Raw genomic sequence first — 26,782 nt, 5'->3', positions numbered from 1 at the left:
CTGTTTGCTTCTCTTGGTCTCTTCTGAAAGGTCTGTCAAAACACCCATTGCTGCTTCCTTGCATGCAGGAACGCCGACTGCCCCACCTTACTCTCTCAGTAGCCTAACTGGCTAATGCCTCAATTGGGGCTTTGATTGTTCTACACTCCTTCCAATTCCTCTCACCACTCCCAGTGTTTGAACCTATGTGCTCTCCCAGCTGATGGCCATCACCTGTCATCTCACATGGCCTCACTAACCCCATTGTATCAATCATAAGTTAGGCCATCTTTGATCATTTCCTTGTTTTACTCTCTACCCACATCCCCCTTACCCCTCCTAATTCCACTTCCTTCTGTGGCTACCATTGGAAAAACTAAACTTCCCCAAGTCACTTACAACTGCACTTTCAAACTTCTCAAACATCTTGCCTTTGGTGGACCTTGTTATGACACAGCAGTTTTTAAAGGCTGAGTTATTTAAAATCCCAGAGGGAAACTTTAAACAACTGTCATAACCTATATTTTCAATTGGTATGTTTTGAGTTGCAGCCTAAATTCAGAAATAAGACCACCAGTTCTTGAGAGGTTTTTGTATCAAACTAAATGAAACATTTATTAATTTACAACAAATTAAACACATACACATGGCTACAAATTACCAAAATCATAACTTTTAACAAATTCCCAAATTAATCTCCACTAAGGCAACAATAACCAATAGACTTAACCAGACACCAGGCAAAGCATTTTCACCATACAAATTCAAAATGAGGTTCCTTTCAATTTGGTTCCTTTGCAGACAATTGTAGGGTTACAGCTGCTTAGATCTTACATGCCTCTAACCTGTTCACACAAAACTTCTTTCTGTTATACTCAGCCTTCCCATTGGAATGTAAATTTTCATTGCATTACCAGGCCCTTTGAACCCCTTTTGGAGTACCAATTTTATTAGTAATATAAACATTGCTTGGTGTCTCCTAGCTAGGTGCAAGATTTCACTCCCACTCTTGAATGCTCTATTCAACAAAATGCAAATATACCTCTACCTATTGTTTACATCTCGAAACTATTATACATCAAAACACCCAGACTAGCTGGTGTTAAACCAGTCAACACACACAGACTAAACCTCTATTTAAAAAAATAATTTCCAATAACATTATATGCATTAATATCTTCCTATCGGTTTCATTTTGTTAACCCATCTCACACTATCTCCGATACTTATTACGCTATTACATTACCAGATGCATGCATTAACATAATGAATACACACACAAGTCCTTGATATCAACAGAAATTTCACCAGTTCAGTGTTCAGGTTTTTAAAAATGTCCAATTTTCCTTTAAGCTTCAAACTCTAGATAATGCATCTGCGAACAGGTTCTCTCTACCAGCAACATGTATAATCCATAGGTTAAGTGGTTGTTATAATAAACTTCACTTTAAAAAGCCTTGCACTTTTGTCTCAAAACTTGTCCAGAAACTTTAAAGTATTATGGTCTGTATAAACAATTGTTTCTAATGAATTGTTTGCAGCATATATTTCAAAATGCTGCAAGGCTAAGGCCAAACCTAAAGTTTCTTGTTGATCGTTGAATATCTTCTCTGTTGTACATTCAGCTTCCGTGAAAAATACCCTATCGGTTTTTCAAATCCAGTGTCAGCTTCTTGTAACAGTACAGCCCCAATGCCTATATCACAGCCAAATTGAATTGCTTGGCGTAATTGGGTACTGCCAAAACGGGTGTCATAGTTAGTACAGTTTTCAAACTATTAAATGACAATAGTGCAGTCAGTGGAGCAACAACTCGGCTAAAATCTGGTACAAATTTCTGGTGAAGCACACTCGTGCCCAGAAATCTCAAAACTTTTCATTTTGTTTTAGGCCTTGGGAAATCCATGTTAGCCTTGACTTTTGCATCTCTCTGAGCCAACTTAGCATGTCCAATGGTGTGACCTAGATACATGACTTGCGTTTTTGCAAATTCACTTTCAGCCAAGCTCATCACCAAATTAGCTTCTTGTAGTCGAGTAAATAATTCTTCCAGCTGCTGTAAATGCTTCTCCCACCTCTGACTGAAAACTATTAGATCATCAATATAAACAACGCAATTGCTTAGACTTGCAATTGCTTTGTCATTCTTTGAAATGTCGCAGGCGCATTCTTCATGCCAAATGGCATGACTTAAATCTGATATAGCCCACTTGGTGTTACAAAAGCTGATATCTCCTTTACTCTGACAATGGTACCTGCCGATGTCCTTTTAGCAAGTCAATCCTTGTGATAAATTTCGATTGTCCCACTTTCTCAATGTAATCTTCTAACCATGGCATAGGATATGAATCTGCTTTTGTCACCGCATTCATTTTTCAATAGTCCACACACAGTCTTTGTGTTCTATCTGGTTTCAGTACCAGTACAACAGGTGAACTCCAATTACTGCAACAAGATGCAATGATAACATTTTGAAGCATGAAATCAATTTCTTTCTGTACTTGTGATAACTTTTCCAGATTTAATCTATAAGGACATTGCCTTATTGAAGATAAAACTTGTATGGAGACATCATGTACAGTTAAATGTTTCTTTCCCAACTTATTTCCACAAATTAGGTTTGTGCGACTGCAATACCTTTTCCAAGTCAGTTTGACACTTGTTTGGAAGGTAACTCAATATTTCATTTAAATTTTCAAGCAGCCCCTCATTATCCAATTTGATTAGAGAAAAATCAATTTCAGAGTCCTGCACATCTACCTCTTTCTCATCATCTACCATCACTAATAACTCTTTTTGTTCCTCTTCCCTGTCAAAGTACTTTTTAAGCATATTTACATGACACACTCTCTGGCTTCTTTCTATCTGGAGTATTTATTAAATAATTTACTTCACTCAATTTATTTTCAATCCTGTAATGGTAATTACTATTAATTAATAGTAATTAATTTATTACTATTAATAAAGTAATAGTACTTTAATAAGTAGTAGTACTTTATTAATGTACTAAATCTTACATTAAATGAATCACCTAGTACTGGTAACAAAACACGTACTTTCTCTCCAAAAACAAAACTGCGAATCTTCGCTTTCTTATCTGTTGTCATCACTTGCTGTGACATCTTTAAATGTTCACGAGCCAGCTCACATGCTCTGTTCAATCTTTCCTTGAAATTTGATTTGTAATCCAGAGGAATAGTTTCTGAATTTTGACCCACCCATTCCTCATGAATCAATTTCAGTGGTCCCATACCTCATGACCATAAGCTAGTTCAAAAGGGCTAAAACCAGTTGATGCATTAGGAGCGTCTCTAATAGCAAATAACAAAAAATGGAATTCCTGTATCCTAATCCTGTGGATAATCCTGACAGCACGGTCTCATCATAGTTTTTAAAGTTTGATGCTATCTTTCCAAAGCTCCTTGTGACTCCGGATGATAAGCTGTTGACTTAAACTGTTTTATCCCCAAATTGTTAATTATTTCCATAAACAGCGATGACATTAAATTTGAGCCCTGATCTGATTGTATTTCCTTAGGTAAACCATATCTTGTAAAAAAAATTTAGTTAACTCCTCCATAATCATCTTAGTTGTAATGTTTCTTAAAGGTATTGTTTCAGGAAACCTGGTAGACACGTTCATTATTGTCAGCAAATACTGATTTCTACTTTTAGTTTTAGGGAGGGGTCCTACACAATCAATCATGACTCTAATAAAAGGTTCTTCAAATGCTGGTATTGGGATTAAAGGCACCAGCTTAATCACTGCTTGTGTTTTTCCTGTTACTTGACATACATGACAGGTTCTAGAGAATTTGACTACATCCCTATGCAATCCTGGCCAAAAAAATACCTCTGTATCTTTTCCTGGGTTTTCCTAATTCCTAAATGGGCCCCTCAGTGGAATTTCAGGAGTAATCCTCAGAAACTTGCTTCTATACCCAACTGGGATAACAAGCTGATGTATCTCCCTCCGGCTTTCATTTGCTGAGACATGATATGACCTCCATTTTTTCATTAAAATATCTCCCTGAAGGGAATAACATACTGGAATACATTTTGCTCCTGTTTCTGAATAACCTTTCTGATATAAATGTTTTGATTGCAAATCATTTTTCTGCAGTTCTTCTAACTTCCTTGAGTTAAATACTTCAGCTGAATTGTCCTGTAGTCTTTCCTCCTGAACGATGTTATCAAACACAGTGCCAGCTAATTGGATTTCGACACCTTTTTCTTGCCTTTGAATTGCCTGCCCTTCTTGTTTATCTAATTCTTCCCTATGAGCCTTTGATCTCATTACAACATAGTCAGGAAACAATCCAGGATGTTCCTTCTGCAATACCTCTGTTGAAAACACTTCCATGGGCTGCTCAACTAACGTAGGCATCATCCACATTTGTGATCCGGCTATATCATTACCCAGAATAAATTGAACCCCTGCAATGGGCAATTTTTCCACCACTCTAACTATAACTTCACCTCTCCTCCATTTGCTCTTTAAATTTACCTTCCACAATGGAATGGATTTAACATCTCCATGAACTCCATTTATTTATCACCTGTTCCTGCAATACTCTCTTTGAACAACAAATATCACTATTCTACAACATTAAGGATTGACTAGCCCCTTTGTTTCTTAAAATTTTAACTTCTTTACCTACTCCACCATGTACACATGGAAAGACTTTCCCTTCAGACACAAAATCTTTAAACATTACTGTAATCTGCTCCTCAGAATTCTCTTAAGTAAACTGTGAATGCATTCCCACTTCTTCACCTGTCACTGATTCTCCCTTTTTCACCTGTACACAAATCACTGATTTCTCCTGTGCCTGAACCTCAGAACCCACAGTACTTTTCAGAGCTTTTTTGTACCCCAATCCTGCAATTTCCAACACACTGAATTGTGTGCCCCACTTTAATACAATGAAAACACCTCAATTTTCAAATTTCACTTCTACCTTCAGCACTTTCCTTCTTACTCTGAGAAAAAACTTGCTGGGAATTCCAAACCACTCCTCTTCCCTGACTACCTATCTTCCTTTCACCTTCCCACTTTTTATCCTTTTCCAACTTGAAAGGATGATGAAAGAAAAGGTTTAGCTCTGTTAATTAACTCATAATCATCAGCTATCCCTCCTGCTTGTCTTACAGAATCAACCCTCTGTTCCTCCATATGAGTTCTCACTACTGAAGAGATTGAATCTTTAAATTCTTCTGAAGGAATGACTTCTCTAGGAGCTGCATAGGTTGTCTCTCTTTTTAACGCCTGTATCCACTGGCCAAAATTACTTTGTTTTACTCTTTCAAACTCGATATAAGTTTACCCAGGCTGTTTTCTCATATTCCTGTTTCTGCCTGTATGCTTCAGGAACCAACTCATATGCACTCAAAATAGCCTTCTTCACCACATCATAATTCACTGACATTTCTTCTGATAGCGAAGCATATACCTCATGCATTCTACCCACCAGTTTTCCTGTAGCCATTTCATCTGTTTAGCTAGCTTTCAAACGAAATAAAGAATGCTTCACTATCTTTTCCCTCAAACTTTGGAAGAGCTTGGACAAACTTAAACACCTCCCCACTTGGTTCTACTCTGGAGATAAGTCCTCCCTCATCTACGGGCGTCTTTTTTTAACTGCCAACATTTTCAGTTGGAATTCTCTCTCTCTTTTTCTCTTTCCTCCTCCTCTATCTTCACAATTTCTAATCCCCTTTCCTGTTTTCTTTCTCTCTCCTGCTTTTCTACCTGCTCCCTTTTAAAAGCCATTTCTCAATCCTTTGCTTCTAATTCAAGTTATTTTTCAGTTCCTTGTTCAAATTCAAGTGTCTTCATTTGTAACTGAAGTCTCACTACCTCCAGCTGTGACTCACTAGTGTCAGATTTCACTTCCAACTGTAGATATTGTGCTATACTTTTAATTATATCTGATTTCCTAGCCCCCACAGGTAACCCCAATCTTAACCTATCTGCCAACTGTGTTAACTTACTGTTGATTATTTGTTGCAACCCAATCAGAGTTATATCTTCTGCTCCCAGACAAGTCTTAGCAATTGCCATAGCCATCTTGCAGTCTCACCACTTCTAAAACACCTTACCCACTCCTGAATTCAAAATGCTTCTCATGTTCGTAACCTTAAGATTCACCAATTCCAAACCAATCAAGGAGTTATAAATATTATCCTACCAAGAGCCCTCAATTGTTATGACAGAACAGTTTTTAAAGGCTGAGTTATTTAAAATCCCAGAGGGAAACTTTAAACTACTGTCATAACCTGTTTTTTTCAATTGGTATGTTTTGAGTTGCAGCACTAAATTCAGAAATAAAACCACTAGTTCTTGAGAGGTTTTTATATCAAACTAAATGAAAGATTTATTAATTTACAACAAATTAAACACATACACATGGCTACAAATTACCCACTATCATAACTTTTAACACATTCTCAAATTAACCCCCCCCAAGGCAACAATAGCCAATAGACTTAACCAGACACCAGGCAAAGCGTTCTCACTGTATGAATTCAAAATGAGGTTCCTTTCAATTTGGTTCCTTTGCAGACAATTGTAGGATTACAGCTGCTTAGATCTTACATGCCTCTAACCTGTTCACACAAAACTCCTTTCTGTCATATCCAGCCTTCCCATTTGAATGGATTTTCATTGTATCACCAGGCCCTTTGAACCCCTTTTAGAGTACCAATTTTATGAGTAATATAAACATTGCTTGGTGTCTCCTAGCTAGGTGCAAGATTTCACTCCCACTCTTGAATGCTCTATACAACAAAATGCAAATGTACCTCTACTTACTGTTTACATCTCAAAACCACTATACATCAAAACACCCAGACTAGCTGGTTTTAATCCAGTTAACACACACACAGACTAAACCTCAATTTTAAAAAATAATTTCCAATAACACTATATATGTTACTATCTCTTCCTGACAACCTCTATTCACCACAACCTTTCTATAGCTGTCAATCTGCTAAATCACGCCTCATTGCCACCTTTGCTCATGTTCTGATTAAAACAATTACTCTCTCTCTCTCTGGTTGTTTCCCAGGGGCTTTCCTCATCCATTCCGCTCCCATCCTCCATGCACCCAAGTCCAATGCAATGAAACCTAAAAGTTTTGACAGGACAATTAGCCATTTGTTGTCAGACCTGGCTGAATAAGTTAAGGTACTATCTGGCCTTGCTTTACTCCGCAAAAACTATTCACTATTCCAAAATGACCCTGAAATGCAAAGATAACCCCTAGTTTTTCTTTTCCACTGCAGTCACCTTAAACACCACTCCCCTGCACCCAACCTCTCCACCCTCACCTCCAGGAACAAGTGTGAGGAGGCCATGGACTTTCATCACTAGGATTGAGACCATCTGTTCAACTGCCTGTGCCACTTGCTTCAATCCCCTCAGAATCCCCCCTCCCAGAGCCCTGAACCTTTCTCTAGTTTCTCCCCTTTGTCTCTCCATGGCTTCTCTGAGCTCCTTCCTCAGGAGAGCCAAATCCTGCTACTTTGATGCTATTCTCACCAAAATGCTGACCACCCCACCTCCATTCCTAGCTTCCATGTGCGTTGATATTGTTAACAGTATTCTTCACTCAGATACTGTCCATTTTCCTCTTCAAAGAGCTCACCCATGACTCTTACATCCTTGCAAACTGCTGCTCTATCTTCAACCTCCCTTTCCTTTCCTGGCACATATAGTCGCCTTCCATATCCGTTCCATTCTTTCAGGCAAGTACAGGTTTGAATCTCTCCAAGTTTCCACCTCTGCCTGACTGAAAAGACCCTAATCAAAGTCACGAGTGACAAACTTGCTGGAGGCAGTGGCATAGTGGTAATGTCACTGGACTGGTAATCCAGAGGCCTCGATCCTGTTGTGTGGCACATCCACCATGCTAAGTGGAATACATTTCTAACAGATCCAGCAACTCAAAACTGGGCATTGTTGAGGCACTGTTGGCCATTAGCAGCAGCAGAATTGTATACAATCACAATCTATAACCTTATGGCCTGGCATATCCCCCACTCTACCATTATCATGAAGCTGGGGGGTGCACGGGATGGTGTCAACCCTGGTTCAATGAAGTGTGCAGAAGGGCATGCCAGAAGTAGTATCAAGCACATGTAAAAATGAGGTGTCAACTAGTGAAGCCTTAACACAGGACTACTTGCATGCCAATCACCAGCAACAGCATGCGATAAAGAGAACTAAGCAATCCCATAAAAAATGGATCAGACCTAAGCTCTGCGGTCCTGCCATATCCAGGCTCCACAAATTTCCCCATCCGCACTGATGAGCGAAGCCCAACACATCCTTACAAAATACAAGGATGAAGCATTTGCAACCAACTTCAGCCAGAAATGCTAACTGGATGATCCACCTTTGTCCCCCGGAGGTCCCCAGCATCATAGATGTCAATCTTTGGTCATTTCAATTCATACCACGTGATATCAAGAAACTGCTGAAGTCACTGGATACTGCAAAGGCTGTGGGTCATGACAACATTCTGGCAAAAGAACTGAAGACTTGTGCTCCAGAACTAGCCCCGCCCCTAACTAACCAAGCTGTTCCAGGTCAGTTGCAACACTGCCATCTACCCAGCAATGTGGAAAATTTCTCAGGTACGTCCTGTCCACAAAAAGCAGGACAAATCCATCCGGCCGATTACTGCCCTATTAGTCCACTCTCGGTCATCAGCAAAGTGATGGAAGGTGTCACTGAAAGTGCTGTCAAGTGGCACTTACTCAGCAATAACCTGCTCATTGACAGTCAGTTTGGGTTCTGCCAATGCCACTCTGCTACTGACCTTCTTATAGCCTTGGCCCAAATAGGGACAAAAGAGCTAAACTCAAGAGGTGAGATGAGAGTGAGATGAAGATGCCCTTGACATCAAGGCAGCATTTGACCATGTATGGCATCAAAGAGCTGTGGCAAAACTGAACTAATGGGAATCGGGTTGGGGGAAACTCTCCACTGGTTAGAATCACACCTAGTTGTTACGGACTGGTAGAGGGGTTAATTTAAACAGTACTAATTTCTCCTCTCACCGCCCATCTGTAAACAGAAAGGTATTTATAATTTGCTTCCCACTTTGTAAGTGGTGGTGTGTTTCCCAACCCCCTCAGTTTTGGTGTGATCCAATTTCTATTAATAACCCTATGGCAACCTCATGATAGGGTGACTTCAAAGGGTTAGAATTTTTGCATACACTTAATGTGGGAGGAGGGTCACAATGTTGCTTCCTTTGCATGCATGCAGTAAAAGGGATTGAGAAAAGAAGGATTTACAGTGAAGAGACCACAGAGAAAAGAATAGTGTTTCATGTAGGGTCCAGAGTCCAATGCAATTATTCCTTCTTGGAGGTCTGTGAGCTGAAAACTGATGCTGATTAATTCACTTTTCTGGTGGTGTTGACTTTACGCAGTGAGATAGGCGGGCAGAGATGATTCGGTCTTGTGGGTGATGGGGCAAGCTTTCCAGTAAAAGCAGTGTAGGTGGAGCCAAGTATCCAACCTGGGTAGAGCTCCTTTCCTGTGCGGCTGCTTGTAGGATGGTAAACAGCAGACTGATTTTGCAGTTCCACCAGGTAATATTACTGGTTCCACAAACTAGAGGTCCATGGCACATGACTCCCACCGTTTCAAAGGGTGTCCAACCCTCATCTGGGTCCCTGAGCTTAAGTGTCTCAACCATTACGAGTTGTAGGAAGATTGCGGGGCCCTTTGTCCTAGCAGACGAGTAGACTCCGGTTGACGAGCCTGGGCTATGAAATACAGATGGCCTTTGTATAGCTTCCTTTAGTCTGTGCAACCTGCTATGTGTTGTTAGTGTCTCTCCAGAGAGAATGAGATGCAAGTTTATCTGATGCTGCCTGGTAGGTCCTTTTGTTCAAGGGTCACAGACAAACATAGATTTGGCCATTTTAAGATCTCTGTCCAGTTTTAAATTTTTAGAAATAGCAATGAGCATATCTTTATATATTTTATATAAAATAAACAGGGTGAGGTCTCTCACACTAGCACAAAAGAAGATGGCTGTGGTTGTTGGAGGTCAATCATCTCAGTCCTGGGACATCATTGCAGGAGTTCCTAAGGTTAGTGTCCCAGGCCCAACTATCTTCAGCTACTTCATCAATGACCTTTCCTCTATCCATATGGTCAGAAGTGGGGATGTTCACGGATGATTGCACAATGTTCAGCACCATTTGTCACTTTTCAGATACTGAAGCAGTCCATGTCATATGTAGCAAGACCTGGATAACATTCAGGCATGAGCTGATAGGTGGCAAGTAACACTTACGCCACACAAGTGCCAGGCAATGATCATCTCCAACAAGAGAGAATCCAACCACCTCCCCATGACATTCAATGGCATTACCATTGCTGAATACCCCATAATCAATATCCTGGGAGTTACCATTGACTAGAAACTGAACTGGACCAGCCATATAAATACTGTGGCTACAAGAGCAGTTCAGAGGCTGGGAATTGTGTAGTGAAGAACTCGCCTCCTTACTCCCCAATGTCTGTCCACCATCTACAGGACACAAGTCAGAACTGTGATCCTTGACTATTTCTCATCTGCATGCTGCCCCTCAGAGCATCATAAGAAAGCGCAGAAAAAAGTTCCACATATATGCTGATGATTCTGGCTCTACCTCACCACCGTCTGTCTCAATCTTTCCACTCTCTCTGATTTGCCACACTGCTTGTTTGACATCTAGTATCGGAAGAGCAGGAAAATCACTAAGACTGCCGAGTTCCACCCTGTAATATCACGCAACTCAGCTTATCTGCTGCTGAAACCCTCATCCATGCCTTTATTACCTCCGAGACCTGACTATTCTAATGCTCTCCTGGCCTGACTCCCCTCTTCCACCCTACCTAAACTCAAGCTCATCCAAAGCTCTGCTGCCCTGACCCTAACTGTCATCAAGTCTTATTGACCTATCACTCCTCTGCGCTTGGTATGGTAATGCCTTGATTTTAAAATTCTTACCTTTGTTTCCTGATTTTAAAATTCTTGCTCTTGTTTCCAAATCCTTCAAATTGTCTTATCACACCCTAAACAATAAGTCCTTGTTTTAAGTTGCCCCATTTTACGTCATTCCACTTTAATGTCAATCAGTTAATGGTGCTGTTATTCATGATAACAATCAGAATTTTGTTATAACGTCATTTCGTACCAGGTCTAATGTAGGGTTGTATGACTCTATTGGCACTAGTTTGGAGTGGTCTCTCCTGCTTCAGACCCTCCTCGTTGCTGCTGAACCTCCCTCTTTGTTGAGCCTCCAGTTGCTGCCAACTTTCCCACTTGTCGACCTTCCCGGTCACTGCAGACCTACCCCCGTACAGACCATCCTGCAGCTTGAAGCTGCTCTCGCTCCAAAGCTGCACTTTCTGCCTCTCACCACTTATCTTGTGAGCCCTCATAGCGAGGGTTTGAGAGAGGGAAACAGCAAGAGGGAAGAATGTGCGATGAGCAGGAGGTTTGGTAAGCATTTTCAGCCGGGATCAGGCAGGTCGGTGAGCTGGAGAGGCTGTAATCTGGACAGTTTGGGAGCAGGAAAGGCAGCAAGCCGGAGGGTTGGGGAAGGAAAGAGCTGAAGGGTTGACGAGCAGGAGAAGGCGCCAAGTTGGAACATGGGGTAGTGGGAGAGGCGGCAAACCATAGGGTCGGATCATGGGAGAGATAGCAAACTAGAGGGAGGGCGAGCTGGAGGGTTGACAAGCAGGAGAGACGGACAGCCCAATCGTCAGTGAACCAGAGATAAGTAGGAAGAATTGGCATAATTCTTTTATATTTTTAAATTTATTTTATTTTGAAAGTTATTTAATTTACAAATATAAGAATTTAGCAATGTAAAGTGTTTCAACTTAGAGGATGTTTTTTTTCTCTGATGAGAAATGTCCTACAGCACTTAACTACAGTTTTTACATTGGTTATAATAGGAAAATCTGATTTAGTGTTGATGTTTCGAGTCCTCATGACCCTTCAACAGAACTTGAGTTCGAGTCCAAGAAAGGGTCCTTTCTTGGACTCGAACTCAAGTTCTGTCGAAGGGTCATGAGGACTCGAAACGTCAACTCTTTTCTTCTCCGCTGATGCTGCCAGACCTGCTGAGTTTTTCCAGGTAATTCTGTTTTTGTTTTTGTTTTGGATTTCCAGCATCCGCAGTTTTTTTGTTTTTAAATCTGATTTAGTGTTGTTTCACTTAAAGTTGCACTTTTCAAGAAGGCAACTACAATGTTAAGTGCACTGTATCTGTGATTTTCTCCACCCCTACATCCATCCCAGGTCTCTGCGCTCTAATTCTGGCATCTTGTGTCTCTCCAATTTTTATTGCTTCACCCTTGGGGGCTGTGTCTTCAGCTACCTAGGTCCTAAGCTCTGTAATTTATTCACTTAATGCCTCTCCCTCTCTTCCTCTCTGTCCTCCTTTAAGACATTCCTGAAACCCCCCTCCTTTTGTCCTGCTATCTTCTGATATGGCTCTGTTATTTTGCAATGCTCCTGTAAAGCAACTTGGGACCTTTTACTACATTAAAGGCGTGATGTAATACAAATTGTTAGTGTGTAAATGCTTATTCATGCTGTTATTTTCTAGCGTACAAAAACTCAGTTATGTTGGTGATCAGGATTGCTATTTGCCTTCATGCTCATCTGTTTTAAATGGACATTTAACATGAGGCTAAATAGTGGGAGTATGTTTTTAAAAAACTTGTGTCAATGTGTTGCCTGTGAGTTTGAAGTGAAATGCACAATGTGTGTTACTATGGGAATGTTGAGAAATAAATGTTATCCAACCGATAGCACAGCATCATTTCACAAACTGGAACTATTATGCAAGGCAGTTTAGTATTTCCAATAATTTGAAGTTGTCATTTTTCTTCTATTTCTCAACTGCCTATACTCACTGATCCATCCTTCAGATTAGGTGAGTACCTAGAAGACTCATAATCTCTAAAGCTAGAAGTGCTTCTTTACTTGGTTCTGAAAAGTTCTTACACACTATTAAAATTACTATTCATTTCTCATTATAGTGAAAAACTAAAAAATTCTACTGGGCCAGGGTAATTCATTATAATTAGGAATATGAAGTTTTAAAAATAAATTCATTCATTTCAGTGCATAAACGGAGGTGATGATAATTGCATTTGTAAAATGCTATCTGTGTTCATGTAATATTAACTATACCACTTCAAATAGAAGCTGAGAAGTGAATATAGACCGTGGCCAGGATTTTATGGCTTTGCTGTGGCGTGTCTACCCCCGGCAGATGCGACAAGCTATTTAAATCTCTATTCAGTTCGGTGGGACTGTAATATCCCGCTGGACGAGAGGGGCTATAAAATCCTGGCCTTGATTTCAGCACTCTACCCTTCACTGCCTGGCTATCTGAATTTTGACACTTGTTTCCTTGTGATGTTTGAGGAAGGAGGAGTATTCCTGTCAGCATTCGTTTCTCAACTTGACCAGAATAAATGAATTGATCATTCATTTCATGTTTGAGGGCTAATATACATACGAATTAGGTACAAGAGTAAGCCATTCGGTTGTGAAGTGCTCTCGGATAATCTGAGAACAAGAAGGTTCTATGTAAAATTAATGAATTTTCTGTCCTTATTGAATATCTGGAAAACAAACAAATGCAAATGAATATTCTTTAAAAAAATCAGTAACTTTGAAAACCAAAAGATTATATGATTATATTGACATTTTTGCTTGAGAAATCTCAAATTGGGTTTGACTTCAATTACTAATTTCTAGAAGGATGTACATTATCATTGCTTGTGCCACAAAAGTATAGTGAATAACTTTCCATCTGTATTGCACACTTTATGAATAAAGCAATATAATATTGATCAGCCAAATATTGTAAATATTAATTTTAAGTATGACAGTGAAACAAAATTAATGGCAGATTTCTTCACCTCAGAGGATGTTTACTCTACTTGTGAATTTAAATAAACTTGGCGTAAGCAGTATTTCCTCAAATCTCCCATAAGAGTCCAACTAGTTTGAGATGTTAATGAGCACTTACTTTTCATGAATTTTGTGTGTAAACAGTTTTTCTGTCTTCATTTTGGAAGGTTTAATATTTCATGTAATAATATGGTATTGAAAAGTAAAGGATAACAGATGGAAAGTTATTCACTATATTTTTGTGGCACAAGCAATGATAATGTACATCCTTCTAGAAATTAGTAATTGAAGTCAAACCCAATTTGAGATTTCTCAAGCAAAAATGTCAATATAATCATATAATCTTTTGGTTTTCAAAGTTACTGATTTTTTAAAGAATATTCATTTGTATTTGTTAATTTTCCAGATATTCAATAAGGACAGAAAATTCACTTTTCTCACTAGTATCCAAACTACTTCTTCAGCCTCTGAACTGACCTGACTCGTGATCCCTGATGACTTCATCTCCTCTTGCCCTCATTTCTGCATCCATTGCCTTCCTGTCCTCTTTAAATCCCTCCCTCCATGCAAATTCCCCCACCTGTATTCACAGCCACTCACTTGACCTTGCCCATCTCCATCATTGTAACTTCCTCCAGCCCTAAAACTCTCGTAAGTTCTCAGTTCCTCTGACTCTGCCCCCGCTCCCTTGTCCATTCTTACAGCCCATCTATAGTGGCTATTTAGATTCTGTGCTCCAGAATTCCCTTTCTAAAACTGTCCTCCTTGCTAGCTTTCTCTCCTTTAATATTACCTTAAAGCCTATTTATTTACTCAAACTTTTGATCACTACTTGTGTTATATTGTCATTTGGCGCAATGTCCAATTTTTGATTGTGCTTATATGAAAAATATTTTCACCCAGAGGGTCGAAGGGGTCTGCAATTCACTACCTGAAAGGGTAGTAGAGGCAGAAACCCTCAACTCATTTCAAAGATGTTTAGATATGCACCTGAAGTGCTGTAGCCTTCAGGGCTACGGGCCAAATGCTGGAAAGTGGGATTAGGCTGGGTGGGTTGTTTTTCAGCTGGTGCAGGCATGATGGACCAAGTGCCCTCTTTCTGTGCCATAAACTTTCTATGATTCTAAGATCTTTGAATGTTTTTATTTATTAAGTGCACCATATAAATGCAAATATTTGTTGAATTTGGCATGTGAAATTTAGGCAAATGGATATTTGATCATTTTAGATAGTGCTAGTTGATCTTCCATGATGTTATGCATGGAGAAAATCAAGACCAAGTGAATCAGGTGAACCAAATTTAGAAGGTGGTGCTAATTAAACCAGGGCCACAGATGTTTTTCAGTCTCCATTTTAAACTGTCTTTATTTTTAAGCAATTCTAGATTGTAAGTTTACTGGAGAATATGATCTTTGTTGTATTCATTGACAATCTGTGCGGAGGTGACCTATCAGCGTAAAACTGAGTAGGTAATGTCTGGAAATAATTGGACAGTTCTGTGACGTACTCATATACAGAAACTTGTTTCAACAGACCCACAGAACCTTGTGCATATAACTGATTCTACATGTTTGTTTATATGTGGGTTTACAAATTTATCAGTGCAGTTAATTTTGTTGTAGTCTATTCCCATTTTCTGTCATTTCTGTTACTCATTTTTCCCTTCTTTCTTCTAGCCCTGATGATATTGGCACATGTTGGTACATACTCTTGTCCGGTTCTGTATTCATCAAAGAATCCATGTTTCTTCCCAGAAGCAGGTATGTTTGCAATAAACAAACTTATACAAAACTATATGTAAATGAGTGTTTTGTATAATGCATTAATTGTTTGAATATTGAATTTTATAATTGTCCATGTGATAAGGCAACCAATTCCAACATGTGAAATACATTGAGTTACTGTGATTGAAATGTTCTTATTACACTTGGTAACATATGCTGGATTAATGTGACAGTTAAACTCATGTCAAAGTTTTAATGGGCCAGAAAATAAATAACTTGCTAATGTGTTATTGAAGGATCTTAATATTCATTGAAATTAAAATGATCTGAAAACTTTATTTTATGTAAGTAAATCAATTTTGACATCCGCCAAAGAGCACTCATCGAGTAGCAACCCCAGCAGTGTCGTCCTCCTATCTCATCACTCGGTGTACGCCCAGGACTAATCTTGTCGATCTCTTTCTGGTTCCATTCTTTGCTTTCCCTGCTGGCCCTGTGGACTCTGCTAGTGGACCAGCTATCGCCAGTCCTCCCCACATCTCCCTCCAGAATGTCAGCTTGGTTGTGGGAACAAAGTCTTTGACATCCATGACCTTATTGTGTCGATGATTGCAAAGATGTCATGGTCTCTATGAAAACTTCGTTCATAGGTGATGCCACCTGCCCCTTACTGAAGCCTCCCCACATTCCGCCACCTGCCCCAACCAAACCACTGCTGTGACCTTGCTCATTAAATCACTGTTTCTGTTCCCCTATATGTCTGGCATTTCTTCTTTTAGCCTCTCATGTTCCATCCCTCTCGCCTCTCCTTTAAAACCTTCATTTCTTAATACCCACTCAAGTATCACACCATGTTTCTCATCAAAATATCTTCACTGCCTAACCCCCTCTGCCTTGACTGAGTGACTTCTCACCCTGAGATTTCTACCTCCATCTCAACTTGTCTTGCCCTTTTTTTGAGTTCACTGCCCTCCTGTCCTCCCTAGACAACTCCCTCCTTGTAAACTAGCCTACCCATAGCCTTGGCCATCCACTTGACCTGACCATCTCAGGAGACCTCTCTGTGTTTATTGTGCCATTCACAAGTAAGGTTATTTCTGACCTCTCCATTCACACTGTGCCCAACTTCTCATTCTTTTGTGTCTGATTCCGGAAAAAAATTCATGCCCAAGTTCTCTTACAACTGCACTTTCAAATTGCCTACTGGCTAGCCTTTGGTCTTCCAGTCACCAGGACTTTTCTGTAGCTGCTTACCTGCTCAATCACATGCTCCCCGCCATAGTAAAGTTCTTACGCTTCCCACCCTGGTTATTGCTCCAGTAAAGTGTCCAATCTTGCTTGCTTAAGTCCAATGGATGTGGAATTGAAAGTTTATGGCTGACAACTAGTTAGCCATTTAGCTGGACCATACAAAGCATGATTGGGTCCTGGTCTCCTCTGTTAAAAATGCACACTATTCCAAGGTCGTGCTGGAATGTAAAGGTGACTCCAAGCTTAATTTCTCATTACCATCCATTTTCTTAAAACTCTCTCCTCTGCACCCCCTACCTTCACCTCCAACACTGTGTGAGGCGCTCATGAACTAATTTGCTGTGATGATAGACCATCTATTTAGCTATCTCTGTCACTTTTCTCCCTTCCTCTAGCCCACCAAGACAAATTTCTACCGGGATATCCCTATGTCCTCGCCCTGAACTTGCACCTTTCTGTAGTTTCTCTCCTGTGACTCTTCACGCCCTCCCAAAGCATATTTCAAGCTTCTGCTCACGAAGTTCAGTTCTCACTAAACCTCTGACCACCCAATCTACCTTCCTGTGCCCATGTTAGCTGATGTTGTTAATGATTCCTTCCCCTTGGGTACTGTCCACCATCTTTTAAGTTTTCCATTGTAACACCTCACTGCCATCTCATTAAAAAGATAACTTGACCCCTTTGGCTTTGCAAAGCCTGGCTCCATCTCTAACTTTGCTTTTCTCTCCAAAATCCTTGAATGTGTTATCATCTCCCAAATCTGTGCCTACTTTCTGAAAAAACACTGTTTGAACCTGTCCAACCAGGTTTTCACCCATGAATAGAAACAGCCGTTATCAAAGTTGCAAATTACATCCTATGTGACGGTTAGCATTAGAATTATTCCTCACCATCCTTCATGACTAGCCCGTTGCCTTTGATATAATTGACTTATGTCATCCATCCCCAAGGATCCAACAGATAATCTGACCAGAGCATTACACGGTTTCATCATGAGTTTCTCTGATTTCTGAAATACTTTTGTAACTATATTTGCTGTGTTGATCACTGGTCAGTATTGGTTGAGCCTTTTGAGTCCAAGTCTCCCTGATCTTTTTCGTCTTCATCCTTTACTGTTTCAACACCATTCATGGGCCATTCCTGTTGCACAGTTTCCCTTTCAATGTGCTCCAATCTTCAGTGTTTCACATATGCTGGCATTAATTTTCATCTCCTACCCTAGAAAGAGGGAGAAAGAAGAATGGAACAATGGACTTAAACAAAAATGCATGGTATGCATATAAAAGGAAAGAGGAAGATAAGTTATCTTCCTCTGCCTTCTTTGCTTGTTAGTGCAGAGAAAGTTTAAGGGGAGATTGAGGAGAGCTGTTCAAACTAATGAGGGGTTTGATTGAATGGGTGGGGAGAATTTATTTCTTTTGCAAGAGGGCCAGCCACAAGAGGACACCAATTTAAGATAATTGGGGAAAACCCAAGGGAACATGAGAATTATTTGTAAATAATAAGTTGTTACGTTCTGGAATGCACTTCCTGAAAGGTGCTGGAAGCAGATTGCTGTAACTTTCCAAAGGGAATTGAATATATACTTTAAAAAGAGAAATTTCCAGGACTATGGGGAAAAGAGCAGTGAAGTCAGTCTTAATTGGATAGCTCTTTCAGAGAACCAGCACAGACATGATAGTTGAATGGCTTCCTTCTATGCTGTATGATTTTCTGAATAGCTAAGTTATTTGCATTCATTCCTCCTGACAAAAGACCAAGGGGAAGCCAAAAGCACCCCTTGTTGCTGCAATTTGGAAATGAGCTCTGTGCCTCTCTCAAGATCCAAACTGCTTCCAGTTGATAATTCTGCAGTGCAATTTGGGGACACAGTTCAATATGCGGCATAACTTGTGGCCCTAGTACCAAAAAAAAAGCACTAGAGATCAACAGACTTTATCGCACCTAAAACCATTCAAACCCCTGTATCTGTGCCATCTGGAAAAGAGCCATTGAGCCTAATTCCACTTTCCAGCTCTCGGTCTGTAGCCCTGTAAGTTACAGCACTTTAGGTGCTTATCCAAGTACTTTTTCGAATGCAATTAGGGTTCCTGTCTCTGCCACCCTTGCAGGTTCCAGAACCCGACCATACTCTGTGTGGGGGGAAAAAGCTCCCCTTTAATCTCTTGCTAGTTGCTTTAGATCTATGCCCCATGGTTATTGATCTCTCTGCAAAGGGAAATAGATCCTTTCTATCCACTTTATCTAGGCCCATCTTAATTTTGTACTCATAACTGAGTTTCCCTTCAGCCTCCTTTGTTCCAGAAAAAACAACACCAGCCTTTCTAATCTTGCCTCATGGCTAAAATTCTTCGGTCCTGGCAATATCCTTGTAAATCTCCTCAGCACCCTCCCTAATGCGATCGCATTGTGTGTGTAATGCGGTGACCAGACTGTAAGCATTGGCTCAACTAGTGTTTTACACAGTATTAGCATTACCTCTCTGCTCTTATGCTCTGTGCCTTGACTAATAAAAGAAAGTATCCCATATGCCTTCTTAGACACCTTATTTACCTATCCTGCTACATTCAGCAACCTGTGAACATGTACTCCAAGATCTTTAGATCCTTATGTTCCTCTACAGTTCTCAGTATACTGCCCTTCACTGTATATTCCCTTGCTTTGTTTGTCCTTCCCAAAAGTGCTGCCTCACACTTTTCTGGATTGAGTTCCATTTGCAACATTGCAGCCCATCTGGCCAGTTCATAACCTCAACAAATTTTTGTATGATCTACAAACTTCTTAATCATTCCACCTACATTTAAGTTCAAATGATTAATAAATGCCACAGAAAGCAAGGGGCTGAGTACTGAGCCCTGCAGAACCTCACTGGAAACATCCTTACAGTCACAAACGCAATTGTTTACCATTACTCTTTGTTCTTTGCCACTGAGCAATTTTGAATCCAATTTGCCACTAGTGCTTGGATCTCATGAGCTTTTACTTTTCTGACCAGTCTATGTGGGATTTTATTAAAGCCTTGCTAAGTAGACTACATCAAACGTACTACTCTCGTCAACCATCCTTAAAAATTTCAATCAGGTTAGTCAGACATGATATTCACTTAACAAATCCATGCTGATAATCCTTGATTAATTTGTACCTTTCTAAATGATGACTGATACTGTCCATGACAATTTTTTGCTACCAAAAGTGATAATTATGCAATTGAATTCAGTATTAAGTTTGAGAGTGACATACTCAAGTCCAGAAGAAGAATCTTAAACTTAAATCCAGTTTCATATGTATGAGGAGAGAGCTGGCTCAGGTTGTAGATAAACAGAATAAAAGGTATGGTCTAAATAATTAGTGTGAAAGTTTAAAGAAATGATTCAAATGTTTCAACAAAAAATGTTCCATTAAATAAATCAGCAAGAAAGATCAAGCTGCAGTTTACTGAATAAGCTGAAGATAGTATTAGATTAATAGTTGTGAAGAGCAGTAGTAAACCTGAGGATTAGGAGAGTTTTACGAACCAGCAAAGGGTGACCAAAAAGTTGATAAAATAGGAAAAAGGAGAATATGAGCATAAGCTAGCCAGGAACATAAAAATGGTTTGTAAGAGCTTTTACAAGGAGGTAAGTAGCTAAAGTAAATATTGGTCCCCTAGAGGCAGAGACAGGAGAAATTACCCGGAGGAAATGACAGGTTTGAACAAATATTTAACGTTTGACTTTACAGTAGAAGACACAAATTACATACCAAAAATAGAAGGTAACCAAGGAGCCAGTAAGAGTTAGTAACTTAAAATAATCACTAAGAAAAGTAGTGCAGAAGCTTGTGGAACTAAATGCCAACAAATATCCAGCACCTGATGGCCAACATCCTAAAAGAGATAGCTGCAGAGATTGTGGGTTTTTTTATTCAGTGCTGGGATGTGGGCATTGCAGGCTAGGCCAGCATTTATTGCCCAGCCTAATTGCCCTTGAGAATGGTTTTGCCCTTTGGAAGAACCTGGTTATGTTTTTCCAAACTTCCTTGGATTCTAGAATGGTCCTGGTGAATTGGAAGTTAGCAAATGTAACATGCATATTCAAAAGAGGAAGGTAAGAGAAAACAGGGAATTACAGGCCAGGAAAATGCTGAAATCTATTATTACAGAAGTCTTAACAATGCATTTCAAAAATCATAATATGATCAGACAAAGTCAATGTAGTTTTACAAAAGGGAAATCATGTTTGACAAATGTATTCGAGTTTCCTGAGAATGAAGTGAGTAGGGGAGCCAGTATATATAGTATACTTGGATTCTGAAAAGCCATTTGAAAGGTCCCACACAAAAGGTTAACATGCAAGATAAGGGCTTATGGAGTTGGGGGTTATATATTAACATGGATTGAGGATTGGTTAAACAGATAGGAAGCAGAGAGTAGGAATAAGCACATCAGTGCAACAGTGTAAATGAAGCATTTACTACAATCTTCAGCCAGAAGTGCCGAGTGGGAACCCATCTCGGCCTCCTCCGGAGGTCCCCAGCATCACCAGATGCCAGTCTTCAGCCAATTCGATTCACTTCACGAGATATCAAGAAACGGCTGAAGGCACTGGGTAGTGCAAAGGCTATGGGCCCTGACAATATTCTGGCAATAGTACTGAAGACTTGTGCTCCAGAACTTGCTACACCCCTAGACAAGCTGTTCCAGCACAGCTACAACAATGTAATCTACCTGGCTATGTGGAAAATTGCCCAGGTATGTCCTGTACACACGAAGCAGGACAAATCCAACCCAGCCAGTTACTGCCCCATCAGCTTACCCTTGATCATCAGTAGTGGAAGGGCTCATCAATAGTGCTTAGCAATAACCTGCTCACTGATGCCTAATTTGGGTACCGCCAGGGCCACTCAGCTCACGGCCTCATTACATCCTAGGTTCAAACATGGGCAAAAGAGCTGAACTCCTGAGGTGAGGTGAGAGTTACTGCCCTTGACATCAAAGCCGCATTTGATCGAGTGTGTCATCAAGGAGCCCTGGCAAAAACTAGAGTCAATGGGAATCAGGAGGAAAACTCTCCGCTAGGTTGGAGTCATGCCTAGCACAAAGGAAGATGGTTGTGGTTGTCTCAGTCATCTCAGCTCCAGGCCAACACTGCAGGAGTTCCTCAGGGTAGTGTCCTGTGCCCAACCATCTTCAGCTGCTTCATCAATGACCGTCCTTCCATCATAAGGTTAGAAGTGGGGATGTTCGCTGATGATTGCACAATGTTCAGCACCTTCTGCGACTCCTCAAATATTGAAGCAGTACATGTCCAAATGCAGTGAGGCCTGGAAAACATGCAGGGTTGGCCTAACAAGTGGCAAGTAACATTTGTGCCCCACAAGTTCTAGGCAATGACCATGTTCAACAAGAGAGAACCTAACCATTGCCCCTTGATGTTCAATGGCATTGATCAGAAACTGAACTGGACTAGCCATATAAATACTGTGGCTATAAGAGCAGGTCAGAGGCTAGGAACTGCACGGTGAGTAACTCACCTCCTGACTCCCCAAAGCTTGTCCACCATCTACAAGGCACAAGTCAGGAGTGTGGTGGAATATTCCCCACTTGCCTGGATGAGTGCAGCTCCTATAGCACTCAAGAAGCTTGACACTGTCCAGGACAAAGCAGCCCGCTTGATTGGCACCACATCCACAAACATTCACTTCCTCCACCACCAGCTCACAATAGCAGCAATGTGTACCATCTACAAGATGCACTGCTGGAATTCAGCAAGGCTCCTTAGACAGCACCTTCCAAACCAACGACCACTACCACCTAGAAGGACAAGGACAGGAGATAATTTGGAACAACACCACCTGGAAGTTCCCTTCCAAGTCACTCACCATCCTGACTTGGAAATATATTGCGGTTCCTTCAATGTCGCTGGGTCAAAATCCTGAACTCCCTTCCTAACAGCACTGTGGATGTACCTACACCACGTGGACTGCAGCGGTTCAAGAAGGCAGCTCACCAGCCCTCCCTCAAGGGCAACTAGGGATGGGCAATAAATGCTGGCCCAGCCAACGAAGCCCATGTCCCGTGAATGAATTTTAAAAATGGGCATTTTCATGTTGGCAGGCTGTAACTAGTGGAGTGCTGCAAATATTAGTGCTGGAGCCTTGGCTATTTATAATTTATATTAATGACTTAGACAAAGAGTCTAAGAGTAAAGTGATATATCCATGTTTACTGATGATAGAAAGCTAGGTGGGAATGCAGGCTGTGAGGAGGACACAAAGAAATTGCAAACAGATATAGACAGGTTAAGTGCGTGGGCAACATAGTGGCAGATGGAGTATAATGCGGGGAAGTGTGAGCTTATTCACTTTTGTTGTAAGAACAGAAAAGCAGAATATTTTCTAAAAGGTTTAAAATGTGTAAATGTTGACGTCCAGAGAGAATATAGAAAGTTAGTTTGCAGGTACAGCAAGCAATTAGAAAGGCAAAGGACATATTGGTCTTCAATGTAGGGGACAAGAGTATAAGAACAAGGAAGTCTCATTAGAATTGTAAAGTTCTTTGGTAGGAACACACCTGGAGTACCATGCGCAGTTCAGGCCTCCATATCAAAGGGATAATATACTTGCCTTGGAGACAGTACAGTGAAGGTTCACTATGTTGGTTCCTGGAATGAGAGAGTTCCTCTATGATGAGAGGCTGAGTAAATTGGACCTATACTCTGGAAATTAGAGGAATAAGAGTTGATTTTATTGGAATATCTGAATGGACTTGATGGGGTAGACACTGAGAGATTGCTTCCCTTGGCTGGAGAATCCATAGAATAGGAACACCGTCTCACGATGAGGTCGATCATTTTCAACTGAGATGAGAAATTTTTTTGCTCAAAGGGTTGTAAATCTTTGGAATTCTCTAGCCTTAGGGGTTGTGGATATGCCATCATTGAGTATATTCAAACCTGAGATAAATAGATTTTTGGTCCCTTGTAGGATAAAGAGACGTGGGGAGCGGGCAGAAAAGTGGATTTGAGGCACAATATTGAATGGCAGAGCAGGGTGGAAGGGCCATTTGGTTTACTCCTGCTCCTATTTCTTGTATCCTCCTCCTTATTTGCCTACCAACAAGATTAGGCTTGCTGGCCTGGAATTACTCCATTTACTCCTTTGTCCCTTTTTAAATGCTGGAGAGGAAAGCACATAAAAATCACATGATGATTCTTACCTTATGAACTGGCAAATAATGTAAAATTCTATTACATAATCAATTCTGTTCGTTGAATGACTTAATGGCCCAAAGCTTCCGATCTCCCTGGTATCATACCTGGGAGATAGCCTGGAAAATGTGCTGGGGGACCCCCTGGAAGTTCGCATGCAAGGAATGCATGGGAATTGCCCTGCATCTGAACCTCAGATATAAATCAGAGACTTTGGATGGTTCTGACTCTCTCAGAAGAATAGTTACCCAGGAAAAGTTAGAAGGATTAAAATCACTTCTAACTCCTGAGTAACCAAGGTGTTGACCTAGCCCCCCGCACCCAACTTCCACACTGGACCCTTCGACTACCCTCCAACTAGTGCCGTAAAAAGGGGCTTGGCATCACATGCTCCAGTGCTGCTACTTGAACTGGAAGGACTCGGGAGCTGCTACGCCGCACGTTTCTCACCAGAGCCGTGACGGAAGATCAGGTAAGAAATACACAGCTCCCAACCTGGGTAGGTAAAAAGGAGCAGAGTGGCAATCCGACAGTGATTGCCATTGCATGGGAGTTCTCGGCCAAAATTTCTATTGAGATAACTGCAGCAATTTTCTAGCACTAATTTTGCAAGTACTGCACTCCTAAAAGCGATCAGCTAATGACATTGGCAAGTTTAAGGCTTATTTTGCTCTTACAGTGTAAAATTGATGGTAGTTGATGCTGCATCATTGCATATCACTTATGAGCAGTTTAGCAATATGGAAATTGAACCTGAGGTTGAATTCAGCTGCCCTGATTCAGAATTCTGGATTAGTAGAACAAAAAGCTTATGCAAAGTTACTTATTAGATTTTGAATCATCTGCCAGTTCTTTTATAAATCCTGTTAGAGCAGTGGATTTCAAATGTTTTTACTGAAGCATGTTGCCTGAAAAATTTTGTGCAACTAGTTTTTAAGTCAAAAGGCATGAACTACTTAGCTTTTTGGCACAGGCTGAGTGCTTCTGGATTCCAGAACCTCCTACACGTGTTGGTGATGCATCTGCCTTACTGTTTTTCCGCATGATATTCCGAATCTATTTTTAACTAAAATTTGATACCACTGTGGAAAAATTATTGCATATATATAATCACATGTAATATGCACTTTTTTCTGCTTGGAAAAACACAATCTGCTCTGGTTTCTGGCCAATATTGCAATGTAAAATGTTGGATTTAGTAAGGTAAAATCTCCTGACAGTTTTTTTTTGTGTATTTTGTAGATAAGCATTCCCTTTTCATGAACACTTGGGTTTTTATTCAGTTCTTCTGTATAAAATGGTGTGTTATTAATTATATAATTATATATTAATTATACATATTTATTCCAATGCTTCGAGAGAGAAACATTAATTTTGCAATATAAAAAGTATTCAAATCTTTATAGCTTCTGAAATGTTAATATAAAGCCCGAGAACATTAATAATTATATAATTAGCTAATATATACCATAAAAACCACAAATAGATTCCTAATTTGCTGTGGAAAATTGTGCTCATGCCATTGTCCAGATTGAACTGGTACTTAGTTCATGTAACTTGGATGATGTTTTTGTTTAGTTTACACCATTTTTCTTCTAGCAGCTTTGATAAAATTTGTCTGCAATTATACAATAAATCAGGAATGAGCTGTGATATGTCATGGAATTTGAAACCTTATGTCACATGGACAGACGAATTCAATATTTATCTTCTGTGTCATCTCACATTGTTACAGACCGTCAGATTTGATTTGTGCTCACTTCATTGAATCAAGGCTTCATACAGTTACTAAAGAAAAATTAAAATACAAGTTTCTGCCGTATTCTACTTTTGCCTAGTGCTGTTTTACTCCTTTACTTTGATAACATTTCACAGTGAAGAAGTATTATTGAGCTTACTTTTCTATGCCAACAAACTGGTTTCAAGTGGAATTGAATATATAGTTGAAAAAGAGAAATTTGTCAGGCTACAGGGTAAGAGCAGGGAATGTGACTAATGGGATAGTTGTTTCAAAGATGAGCTGAATGGCTTCCTTCTGTTCTGTATAATTCCATGATCATCTGCAACTTATGTAACAATAAGTATAATTGGGAGAATGGCTCCAGTCGCTATGTATAATTACCGTGGAAACACATTGATAAGAAACTTGTCCTCCAGTATTGGCAGCTGGTAATAATCAATATTGCATAAGAATTTAAATATAATCAGATCTGAAATGCGTAGCAACGAATAGCAAGGTTTGGAAATCTATCTTTTGGGCATCTGGTCTTGTTAGGATAAGTTGGAAAAGAATGAAATATGCAGTTTTCATGTGCGTTTGGTGTAGTAAAATCATAGATATATAAACACATGTATTTACGGTTTCCCTATATCTAGCATACAGCAGAAATCTCCTACTGGAGATGCCAAGATTGTTTGCTCCCAGATCACTGGATATGTTTCTGAATTTCTTTCACATGAATTGCAGATGACAGTAATCTCCTGAAAGGACTAAAAGTAGTATCTAAAATGATATTTATTGCTATAGGAAAGGAAGTTTCGAGTGATCTCGGTAATTATATTGTGGTGGTGAGGTGGGGTTGGGAAATGCTGTCTTTATGGAAATTTAAATTCAAACTCTAACTGGTTCTAACTAAAGCTCCCCCCCACTTCCACCCCAACCCACCCCCCAAAGGACTTAAGCAGGCAACAATTTG

At 40.1% G+C, this 26,782-nt stretch overlaps 1 protein-coding gene across 1 annotated transcript in view; it reads left to right on the top strand.

Annotated features, from left to right (window-relative positions):
- rapgef2b (Rap guanine nucleotide exchange factor 2b) overlaps positions 1-26,782 on the top strand; it is a 552,839-nt gene that overhangs the window by 193,325 nt on the left and 332,732 nt on the right. Inside the window, exon 4 of the mRNA XM_041188696.1 lies at positions 15,601-15,684. Coding sequence (XP_041044630.1) covers positions 15,601-15,684 — 84 coding nt within the window. The remainder of the gene's footprint in view (positions 1-15,600; positions 15,685-26,782) is intronic.

The sequence above is a fragment of the Carcharodon carcharias genome, chromosome 1, assembly GCF_017639515.1.
Source record: "Carcharodon carcharias isolate sCarCar2 chromosome 1, sCarCar2.pri, whole genome shotgun sequence".
Lineage (NCBI taxonomy): Eukaryota > Metazoa > Chordata > Chondrichthyes > Lamniformes > Lamnidae > Carcharodon > Carcharodon carcharias.
The sequence above is the reverse complement of the archived record's forward strand: the minus strand, read 5'-3'. Positions and strand labels throughout refer to the sequence as shown.